Source organism: Condylura cristata, unplaced genomic scaffold, assembly GCF_000260355.1.
Source record: "Condylura cristata isolate star-nosed mole 26May11 unplaced genomic scaffold, ConCri1.0 scaffold00001, whole genome shotgun sequence".
NCBI classification, from domain to species: domain Eukaryota; kingdom Metazoa; phylum Chordata; class Mammalia; order Eulipotyphla; family Talpidae; genus Condylura; species Condylura cristata.
The window spans coordinates 20,056,813-20,068,898 of NW_004567102.1; the positions used below are offsets into that span (position 1 = coordinate 20,056,813).

At 41.5% G+C, this 12,086-nt stretch overlaps 1 protein-coding gene across 8 annotated transcripts in view; it reads right to left on the reverse strand.

The window, feature by feature from the left end:
- Positions 1–12,086, reverse strand: part of DST (dystonin) — a 408,501-nt gene that overhangs the window by 303,492 nt on the left and 92,923 nt on the right. For 4 of the 8 annotated variants that reach the window (XM_004673588.2, XM_012720777.1, XM_012720771.1 and 1 more), the window contains exon 4: positions 11,481–11,688. In XM_004673588.2, the coding sequence (XP_004673645.1) occupies positions 11,481–11,688 (208 nt within the window). Of the gene's footprint in view, positions 1–5,056; positions 5,677–11,480; positions 11,689–12,086 lie in introns of those variants that run through there. The other 4 variants (XM_012720791.1, XM_004673589.1, XM_012720787.1 and 1 more) reach the window with 2 other exon arrangements.

Consider the following 12,086-nt stretch of genomic DNA (forward strand, 5'->3'; position numbering starts at 1 on the left):
TTCATCTCCCTGCAACTTATATCCAATCCTGTCAGTAAGACATTCAAAATGAAATCTGCAACTATGCTAAAGAAATAGAATAACCATGCTAGTCTCTTCTCTTGGAGTTTTCCTGTGTTAATTTTACCTTCCCACCGGGTAAAATCCTACTTGACTCTGAACAAACCCAGCACATATATGCTTCCTCTTGAAAGACAGATGAAAGTAGGAGAAACAATAGCAAATAAAATTGCAATAAAAGGACAGACCAAGAAAAATAAAGGCCTTATTTGATGACTTACAGAAATGAGTCATCAGAGCACTATCTACTTGAAATTCCTATTTGGAAGTAGGTAGAATATGATCTCTAATTATCAAAAACTGAGAAATGAACATAGAAGGCTTTCTTCAAAAGCTACTATATAGAGAAAAGTACCATGTAGTTGAAACCTATGAGTTCTTTCTACTTAATATAAAATACTAAGAATTTAAACCACAAATCTTCTTACTCAATTCCTTCATTAGATTTATAACATCAACTGATTTTGATGAACTTGACACATTTTTATATTAGCTACATCTTTTTTTATTATAATAATTTATTTTTACATCATTTTGTGTCTTTTTCAACCTCAGTTGAATTGGTGGACTTCCCATCACCAATTCACCTGTGTGCCATCACCATATCCTGTGTACTTCCCTCCACCCCTATTTTTGATCCCATTTCCCACTCCACCCCTGTAAAATGTCTCTGGTATATAGTTGCTCATTATTATTATTTCCACTCCCTCTTGTCCTACTATAAGTGAAACCATCCGGTATTTTTCTTTTCCTTTCTGGCTTATTTCACTAAGCATGATCCCTTCCAGTTCCATCCATGTTCCTGCAATAGGCATATGTTTTATCTTTTTTGATCGCTGAGTAACATTCTATTGTGTATATGTACCACATCTTTTTAATCCAGTCATCTACTTTTGGGCATTTGGGTTGATACCATGTTTTTCCTATTGTAAATAAAGCAGCAATAAACATGAGGATGCAAGTGTCCTTCTGAATCAGTGTTTTTGTGTCTTTTGGGTAAATACCTAGAAGTGGGAATGCTGGGTCATATGGAAGTTCCATGTTAGCAGTTTGAGCCAAACAGTTTTCCATAGTAGTTGCACTAGCAGTGCTATTCTCAACAGCAGTGCTATTAGCTGGATTTTTTGTCATTTTCTTTGCACTTCTCTTTCTTCCCACCTGGAGCCGAAACACACAGATGACCTCTATAATACAGCACAAGTTTCCATCTGACTAATAAAGATAAATGCCCTATAGCCCTGGCCAGCCTGCACTAGGCCTTTCAGTATCCAAGAAATCAAAAACATCTCTTCGGTTAAAACACTATCATCTGTTCTCTGTTAACAGCCAAACACAGTCCAATGATACTCATTATAGATTAAATCTACTTCATTTTTTAAAAAGGCCCAGAGCAATACCAGCTACTATATAGCACATCACAGTACAGCACGAAATTCACTTATTACACAACTATTAAGTAGAGCATGAGCAAATAAAATTTGAAATCAAGCTTTTGCAGAGTCCTAGAAATCAAGTGAAAATCACTAAGCAAGTTCCTCAAAGTCTACACTTTAAGGGAGTGGGATTTTTTGCTCCAACTTTCAATTCAACTAATACCAGAGTTGGTTTACATGATAAAAAGGGCAGGACTTTTACCAATGGCACAGGCCATGAAACTGAAATGGAAATGAAATGGAAATGAAAGCTACCGTTAGAGTGATTTTCAGTTCCTTTCATCATCACACACATAAGCAGAATTACACAGTCCTAATGCAATTACTCAATATTTTTGTGAAAAATTTTAAAAAATTGTTTTTTTCTAATAAAGGAGGGAATTTTTTGTTTTTTTCTAATAAAGGAGGGAATTTTAATGATGTTATAGACAAGTAACATCTGACATTAAGCTTTTCATGATGAATGATAATGAAACACTTTTTACAGTTGTCTGATCATAGTTCATTAATTTCCAGGTCAACAGACAAAAAATTCATTTTGTTAGACCATAATAATTTTTAGCTTTTTAAATTAAAACTAAAATATGTAGAATAACATTGACTGGGTTCACAATATTTTCACACTTAATACCATACTTTAGAAAACAACAATGTATAAGGAAAATAAAATCTTCTAATGACAAATTTCAAGTAGTGAAATTTCATAATTAAAGTGGTAATTAATGCAAAGAATATAATATGTAATGAGTATAATAACAATGCATAGGTCTTAGTTTCCTTATACTGACAAGAGAAAACTTTTGTCACTATTTTGCTAGACTACTAAACTATTTTGTAATAATAGTAAATATAATGCATAATTTATTACAGACATAAAAGAAAGCTACAGACCTGGGCAACTTGTATCATACATGAAAATAAAGAAATAGGTCTTATTTATAAATAACTTTATTCACCCTGACTGCAGTATCAATTGAAGTAATGTGATGTTTTTAAATTAGATGCCCTGAAAAAATATATATATATATACACATATTTTTTTTTAATAAGAGGACTTAGAATATAAATCAGAACACTGCACCCTTCTCTGTAGCAAATGGCTCTTTCTGTACTATTCTAATTTAGCAAACAGTTGCCTATTTTCACTCAGAAGGACCAAAGCAAGACACAAGAATAGAGCACACCATAAATAATTAGGACTTACTTTCTCACCACTCTTCTTGTCTACCTACAGAGGACTACATCTGAAATCCTTCCAGGGCCATCTGAGAACTAAGTCCAATAAAACTCCACGTCTAAATCTAATATTCATCATAGATTATTATAATGCTACATATCTGACAGATTTTTAATTTGTTTTGGCTGACTCTACCACTTACACTACTCAACAGCTGAGGCATATGATAACTTGGCAACCTGATATCACTCTAGATGAATGCAAACTCATTTTGTACCATGAAACTTCATCAGAAATAAAAATCAGAATCATCTCTCTTAAGTTCAAATGGGAATGTAAAATGTTTTGAACATTGCTTAATTTCAGAAAATAAGCAACTGCATTTTGAAAGTTTAGTGAGTAGACACTCCCCATTCAAAGCCTACAATTCTTTTCTGATTAGATCAGTCTCCATAGCAAGTCATCAGGATAAGCACTGCAGTGAAGTCATCGTATTGGATACTGATGGGAAATCATAACTGGCTTCAAAACACATGGAGAAACAATGAATTTTCCAGGTCTCCAGCTTTTCATGTAACATACTGGCCAATACTCATTTTCCTTTCCAAGACTAACTGAAACACAGAACATCTATAAAGCCAAGCACAACTTGATGACCTAAGCATTTTTAAACCACAAAGAAAATGAAGAAAACAATCTTCATTTGTCAGTGAAATTCTGAACCATATATATGTTTGAAAAGTGTATGCTAAAGTACAATTCCTACCATTAGGTTGTAATTAAAATGAAGTGCAATAAGTCATACAGTAGTCATCAGATTTTTAATTTCCTTATATTTCCAAAGACAAGTAAAGCCAATCTTTTAAATAATGTTTGCTTCCTCATGACCAGTCAAATTAACACTTTCATTATTTCTGTTTTCAAAGTCATTTGAAATCACTTATGTGGCACACAGGTAAAACCTGATGAGACAAAATCCATACAGCAGCATATAAAACATATACATTAGAATTTTCAGATGTTTTCTTTTCTAACTTTAATGCACACGGGTATATGTTTTCAATAAGATTTACTAGTACATACAGCAACATTTCTCATTTTGAACATTCTAGAGACAACTTACTTTAAAATGGAAAGACGGATGTAAACATGAGTATATTACACACACACAAATGTATCAGCTAAAGTACTATTATTGCACTTGTTCAGTGTCAATATTGTATTCAAATGAGTGATAGTCTTGCCATAAAGAAATTCTGATTGTGCTATTTACAAAATTCTACATGGCTTAAAAGAGTGTCCATGCTAAAATAAGATCTAGACAAAGATAAAGCATACTTGTGGGTGGAGTTTGAGCTTTTGGAGATTTTAAATTACATCATTTAGTTCAGGAGTTTCTATTTCTACTTTCAACTAATAAAAAGCTATTAACACATTCATTTTTAAACCTATCCCCCAGTCAGTTTAGAGAAACTGAGTTTTCCAACCCAAAGTAAATATTCAAAAGATGCAAAACTATTTGAACCTAACCTATGAAGTAGATGACAATTCACTATTAATATATTAAAGCTCTGTGAGCTTATCCTTAGATGGGGAGTGTTTGAGGAACCAGAGTAAGGAAACCACTTACTTAAACTGAAAAAGAATTTCCAAAGGCGAAAAAGACCCTGCAAGATAGTAAGGTGCACTTTGTCTACTATTATATTTAACTACAACTACAAAATCAAAGTATACATATTACTAAAATATAATTTTTAACGGATTTGCTTAGTATTTTTCGAACAAAAAAGAAAAACATCTCAAAATATACTCATATTTAAATTTACAACAACAGGCCTTTCATCCACCACACTGACAATATTTTTATTATATAGTCACAAATCACAAACTTTTTTCAAATAAAGTCATCTTAAGAAAAATTAATGATGCTCTCAGTGGTGAAAGAGTCCATTTATTTAAGAACCTAGGTACCTTTTTAATAGAGTTAATCATGCCCCATGCCGATCACGAGTAGCAATACCTTAGTTATTCCCATGAAAAATTAATCAATTTCCCCTTCCCCTCCCCCCCCCGAAGGATTATGATTATTCGTAGTGCCTAAGAGCTTTCACAAACCAAAGAAAAAGAAATGTGCTTCTTGGAAACCAATCCCCTTCCCCCCACTCTACCGCCCACCCAAGGGCGTCTCCAAACCGTCGCCCACCCCGCCACTCTCCTTGAGTTGGGGGTACTGAGTTCCATCCAAAAAGACCTGATCCAACCCCAGGATTGGTCCAGACACCTGTTTACTTGTGCCCAAGCCAACGTAGCTATGATTGACCCAAGGTAACGGTTACCGCGCTTGTCGGTGCCAAGCCCCGCAGCCAGAGCGCAGGGGATCACATACCTTTGTACCTCTCCAGGACATCCTCGTAGGCCTGGAGGTACTCCTGTTCCTCCACATACAAGTAAGCAGCTGGGGAGAGGTACCCCGCCATACCGAAGTTAATCTAAGCGATGACTGGCCGATTCCCCTCTCCCTTGTCACCCCGGGGCAGTAACGTAGTCAGCAAGACGCAGCCTTAGGAAATGGAAAAGCGGAAGAAGCAAGAGACGAGGCGAGAGCGCTGAAGCCGGAGATGCAGAGCAGAGCAGGGGCTAGAGGGGGCGGCGGGCGCAGCAGCCGACGGAGGAAACGCCCAGGGCCCCAGTCGGGCCGCGGGTGCCGGGCCGCCCGGCTCCCGACGAGCCAGAATCCCTCTCGGGTTTCAGCAGCCACAAATCTCGGCGAACCCGCGGGCGGCGACCGGCGGCGCCAGGCCAAGCGGAGGAGCCAGAAGCGCTGCAGAGATGGGCGGGGGACAGCAGGCTCCGGGACCCTCTTCGGCCCGCGGGGCGGACACCCCGGCGCTGAGCAGGGCGCCTGCTCCGGGCCGGGCCGAGGCCGCGGCGACGGTGCGGGAGGACCAGCGCGCTGCCTCCGCCCGGGATGCTGCGCGGCGCATCTGCGGCATTTCCTGGCCGCCGCGCCTCAGAAACTCTCCTGCGCCCCCGGAGAGCAAGCGAGAGGGAGGGAGGAGGGTAGAGGGCGGAAGGGAGGGGTGAGCGCGGCGGTCAGCGCCGGGGCTGGCTAGGCTCCGACCCCAGCGCCCAGCTGCCCCTCCCTTCGGAGCGGTGCCGCGGCGCCCCGGCCCCTCCACAGGCCCACCCACCCCGGTAGAACGCGCGGCCAAGCACGCCCACCCCCGGACACCAGCAGGCCGGCCCCGGATCCCCAAGGACGGGGTTTCTATTTGGGACCCACAACAGGTGCCTGGGAAACAAAGCTGCAGATCTCGCCACCAACAAGCGCAGCCCCCCGCGGAGGGGCCGGCGGCTCTCCCCAGGGAAGGGGTGGCAGGGAAGAATAGGAAATACTTTTTAACGCAGCTTGGGGCACAGAAAGATTCGGGTCACTCTGAGGCGAGCGCAGAATGGGGAGGACGTGGAGGTCCGCGCCCAGGACACTTCTCTGGGACGCGGAGAGGTGGCCTCTGCAGGTGGCCGCGCGCGTCAGAGCCTGACAGCCCCTACGCTCCCGCGCCTGCGCGGCCGGGCCTCCTCTCCCAGGCCCAGGGACTTGCCCGCGGTTCCTCCCTTCCGCCCCCCAGAGCCCGGCGGCGCATTTGCCGCAGCGCAGGGCGCTGAGTCCACTGGCCTGGTCAGTTAACAGCCCTGGAGGCTTAAGTAGTAAGAACCTTCCCCTCTCTGCCTGTCACTCCACACAGTATTTATTGGTATGCACTGAAAGTGAGTGAGATGGGTACAGTTCCCTTATTTTGGGCATGTAATATTCTAAAGTGGGTGAGCTTAAGAGTCCACAGGAGAGAGACCATTTGGTAGCCAGGCATGTAAATGGATGTGTTTCAGGGCACTGCCAGAAGTTAGGCTACCCTGGATGTAGTCTGGCTCCTTACAATCTGACACAGGCGAGTAACTTAGCCTGAGTCGCTTCAATAGTAAAGTTGTGATATTAAATAGTTTTGTGTTCCCTATTATTACAATTATTATTATATAAATAACAGCTCATTATTGACCATCTAACAATGTCAACTTCACTTCTTGCCTACATGGTCTCTCCATCTTGTCTTTTCATATAGATGATCTTTTCCCCCTTGATGGCTTTTTTGTCTTTTTCAGTGTTGTGAAATCTGGATCATTTTCCGATCTTAATTGGGATGCATACTAGTAAAAAACATTGTTTACACCTGAAAAATTTTTTAAACGAGTTAGAACTTGAAAACTTTATTTCTCAGTAATGAGCCTGCTTTTCTTACTCCAAAGTAAGACCCCATTTCACTTCTCTATGCTGACCACTGCCTTATTATGTGAGCCTGATAGCATGTCTCACTAAGGCCTTAGGATCACTAGATCCTTCGTAAGTATGGATGTACACTAATATTAGTTCATGCAGTAACAAATATATGGGACACCTTATTGAAATGAAAGAGTTAACCAACTGATCCCTAGAAGTCGTTCCACTTCTAGACCATACATGTACAGAGATGCCTCAAAATTACCTAATCACATGAGTAACATCATTGAGGTAGCATAGCCTGTGTCTTCATCAGACTTAACACACAGCACCCAATTTTGTAAATTTGGTAAGTGCATAGTGATTTTAGTTGTCCATTTAAGGAGCTAAACTGTCCATTAAAAAGCAGCATTTGGGGTTGTCTTGGAAAAGTAATATTGGGTCAATCTGCTGATAATAATAGTGTATTATTGGAAGCAGCAAAAACAGTCATTAAGAGTTTGGCCGTTAGAGTCAAGACGACATGAATTAAGATCCTTGCTCCACATGGACACTTCCTGGTTGGATGACCTTGGGGAAAGTCTTACCTTCTCCCAGAAGATTTCTAAATCTGGAAAATGGAGAAAATAATGATACCTACCTCATAGGATTGGGAAGCCTAACTGAGATCTATAAACACACACTAAGTGATTATTATGATATATTTATAAGAGCATCTGGCCATCAGTTAGCTGTGATTTATAGAGTATTTTTCATGTGCCAAGGAGTTTGAAAAATGTTTTCCATTTATTTATTTATTTAAATTGAATTCATTTATTTAATCACCGCATGACCCTTTGATAAAGAAAATGAAATTGAGAAAAGTTCAACACATTACCTAAGAAAGTACAACTGATTAGTGATAAAGTGGAATTAAAATCCAAGTTTGTCTAACTCCAAAATCTGACTGCTTAGATCCTTCAAAGAATTCACATGAGACAAAATCAATATTTTAAAATAATATGATCACTAAAAAACCATTTACTTTTACAGGCACTTCAAGATTGAAAGAAAAAAATCTTAAAATATTCTGTATCTAAGAACAGCTGATGTCTCTTCTTATGTAAAAGGCATTTATACAATGGGCACTACAAAGCCCTTTCCCTTATATTTTATTACTTTATTCTCACATTGACCCTGAGAGATAGGAAGAGCCTAGTCTCAGATTTCAAGCTAAAGAAATGACAATAAATGCTAAAGTGTCAGGCATGTGACACCAATACCATTAGGACTTTCTAAAATGTAAATTTACTTGCTACAATGTAAATTACTGCACTGATTAAAAATCTTTCAATGATTCCCTGTCACTTATAGAATAAATAGTCCAAATCCCACTATCACATGCAAGCATCTTTACAGTTACAGCTACTCTTTACCAGTCCCATGCTTTAGCCACATATAGTACTTAGAGTTCCCATTTCAACTCATCTCACTAGCTTTGTTCCCATAATCTGAGCCCTCTGAAGTGGCCTTCCCTTTCACCCTAATTCCATCAAGCTCTTCAAATCTCACCTCAAGTGGCACTTCCCATTAGAAACCTTTTAGGAACCTCCCATTCTTCCTTCTCCCTCCACGTTAATGATACTCTCCCTCTAACTTCTTTTGATATTAGGTACTTAACAGTCATGACAACTAGTCTCTCAAACCATGTTGTAATTGTCTAACAACACATCTATTTCTCAAGTTAGCCTATGATTAACGGCAGAGCTGGGTCTGATTTTATTCCAGAGGCTCAATAAATATCTGTTAAATGTAACTGAGTTCAAATATTCCACAGATCATATGGTCTTTTTGACTCTAGATATATTTAAGTTCAACTTATCTTTATATGCTTAAAAATAAAAATACTAAATTTTCAGCTAACTTATTATCAAGTAATGAATAGCACAAATCTCCTCACACCATTTCTGAATCTCACCGGATGTCTTGAAGGGATGAGTTTCAGAGATGTGCTGAGTATCATGCAAAGTCTAATAATTAGAAATGTCTAATAAAATTAGAAGTCAGGCCCTCCCTGGTGGCACAGCGGGTTAAAGCACAGCACTAAGAAGCTAAAGCCACTTCCTCATGAGTTCGATGATTCTGGCTGCCCCAGAGGTGACCACTTGGCGCGGCAGACCTCTCCTGGCCCGCCCGCTGATCCCCTAGCAGTGTACTTCGTCAGTCTGCCTGTTCTGCTCCCCACTCTGTCTCTGGTGAAGACTTTCGCCGCCCCTGAGCCTCTGGCCTGTATGCACAAATAAATAAACCTTTAAAAAAAAAATTAGAAGTCAAAACCTTCATGGTATATTTTCAAACTATCCATAGTGCCAGACTCCCTCAATACCCTGTACCCTTATTTACCCACTGGGTGGGCATGGCCAATTTAATACATATTATATCTGATCTCATAATTTAGCCTCATTGTGAGCAAACAGTGACCCCTAAGTCTAGGCTCCACGTATAACTATATATTATGATTTATGTAGCAAAACAGCCAATTTACCAATATTTTCTTTAAACACAGTGGTATGCTTCCCTAGCAGGGCTACTTATTCTGCTTGTTGTTTTGTTCTATTTTTGAAAAATTAGCATAATTTTAAAAGTATGTAACTGTGAAATCTCAAACGAATACACTACCACCAACTTCACAGCTAGCCCCACAAATCACTCAGCCAATATCTTACAAGGAATAAAACATGGCCCCAACCCCTGCAAATATCACATGTGCTTTCACTGCATCCCATTTGAAGCCCCATTTCATCCATTCATACACATACAGCATAGACTGACAGTTACTACCACCAGCTTCGCATAACTTTCTGCCTAGTAAATCTTCGCAATTTACGATCTCATTCTCTATGGCATACATCTGCCCTGTGCTGCTCTTATCCCTCTTCCTTTGCTACCAAAGCAAAATGACCATCTCTGAAACCACTACCAAAACTCTGAAAACAGAAGCATCTTCTACATTCCACTTAAAAAGCACTGAGTAGGCAACCTATTTTGATGTCCCAGCCTTTTCACAAAGCCCCCACAATTTTTCTCACAAACCAACCTTCCCTTTGGGCTAAGCCAAACATCTGGCATTTTCATCCTTTCCCTTGTACCTCAGAGCTATGCTGGGGGTAAGATTTGTGGGGAGGTGGTCTCAACAGGGCAAGGAATCAGGCCTGTGTGACTAAACCCTTTCTGATGACTAAACACTTTTTTGGTACTGGAGGAAGGTGGTGAAGGCCAGGTTTGTCCAGCCCTCTCCCAGGTTATCCTGTTCACTTTCACTTGGCTCCCAAACAGTCTCCATCCTCCATTCCTCGCTCCTCCTCCCTCCCAGCTCCACCCCTGCTCTTCAAAGGCCTGGGTGAAACCAGCCAGCATCTCACAACAGAAGCCAAAAGAAGCTCAAGGCTGTTGCCCCAGAAACCCAGACTAGAGAAAGGCTAGCCTGGGCCCTGTTTGTTTTTCCAGTAATCAGAAAATTCCACTGGGGGGACTCTAGGGGGATTCCCAGTTGCCTTGGTGCTGGGATCTGCGCTAGTCCCCTGTAGCTGAGAAAGATAAAGTACCAATTTTTCATTACAGTGGGAGGCAAAAGAAACTGAGTGGGAGGGGTCTTCCCAGAATGGAGCCTAGGAGGAGGTTGGAAAGGAGGCCCAGCTGCTGGCTGCAGAAACCAACTGGGTTTTGGCCTTTTCAAGAGAGCCCCCAGAACTTACCATCCTATCCCATTACCACTTCTCAGAGGAAAAAAACTTAGCGAGGAAATAAAGGAGTGAACCACCACCCCAGAAAGCAACTGTCAGGCGCAAAGCACAGGCACTGCATGTTTGGAGGATTGATTTCCACAGTGTTCTCAGTTTTCCTCTGGGTAAAACAAGCCACCACTTTTGGTTCTGCTTTTACACCAGTGCAAGGGGACACCAGTTAACACAGAACAGAAATACTGGCACCTCCCTTTTATTAATTAATCAAAACCGCTAAACCCTCAGAGGCATCAGGGACAGAAAGCAGCTATGAACACAGATGACAAAGATGATACATTTTTTTAAAAAATAGTATCCAAATTATTGGAATACCAAGTGCTGGGTACCAATCTGCCAGAATCTCCTTGAGTTCAATATGCGTGGATCAGTATCCCTGGACAAAAATGTAAAGAGCTTTCACAGCTTCCAGTAAATAGGCTAGGAATCACTGGCGTTAATACTTTTCAGATAAGTCACGATGGCTACCCCGCACATAAACAGGAAAGTTTAATGCAGATCGTAAATATATGCTAGCACTTCAAAGGTATCGATTCTTCCAACCAGAAGACAGGGCCAAACAGCTTAGTCACCAACAGTCGAAGCAAATCGCACCATGGATAAATCGGAGGAGCGTAAAGTAAACACGGCCCTCCTCCTCCCCCACCTAGAGCACAAATCCCTGCACAGCGCATCAGCTCCCAGATATGGCCCCCGAGGAGCAGATGGGTGAATTTCCGCAACTCTGGTTCCGGCTTCATCCCCTCCCCCCTTCTTACCTGCTATCCTAAGCACAGCCCTCTCGGCAGGGTCCAGCACTGAGCCCCCGTGAATCTTTCTTTTTGATCTCTCATGTTTAGGCAAATTCCAGGGTAAGGTGTCTCCGGGAGCTGGAGATGCCGAGCCAGATTTCTGGCTGAACTCATCCTCATCGGAAAAATCCGCAGAGGAAGACATAGAGCAGCGATAGGACGCGTTCCCGGAACTCTACAGAGGATGACACAGAAAAAAGCATTAAGGGCAAAACACTGACATGTGCTGATCGATTTCCATAAACCCCCTTCTCCTGTCCCCAAACTGAGTCTGGCATCCTGCACCATCCTCAGCGCAGAGGTGCTATACCAACAAGAAACGAAAACCAGGACTCACCATCTTTTCTTGGCCGCCTCTCGGACAGCAGAAACAATACCCAGGCACTTCCAATACATGGAAGATTTGCACAGAAGTGTGTGGCCTGCGGTCCGGCCACCAGCTCACAAATGACTGGCCCAACAATGAAGCCAGAATCAACAGCCTTCCTGTTACAAATCTATAGTATTTGGCTCCCCCACCAGGACAGGAGAAACATTTTCCATCATTAGACTGCTGGTTAATTCATTAATGCA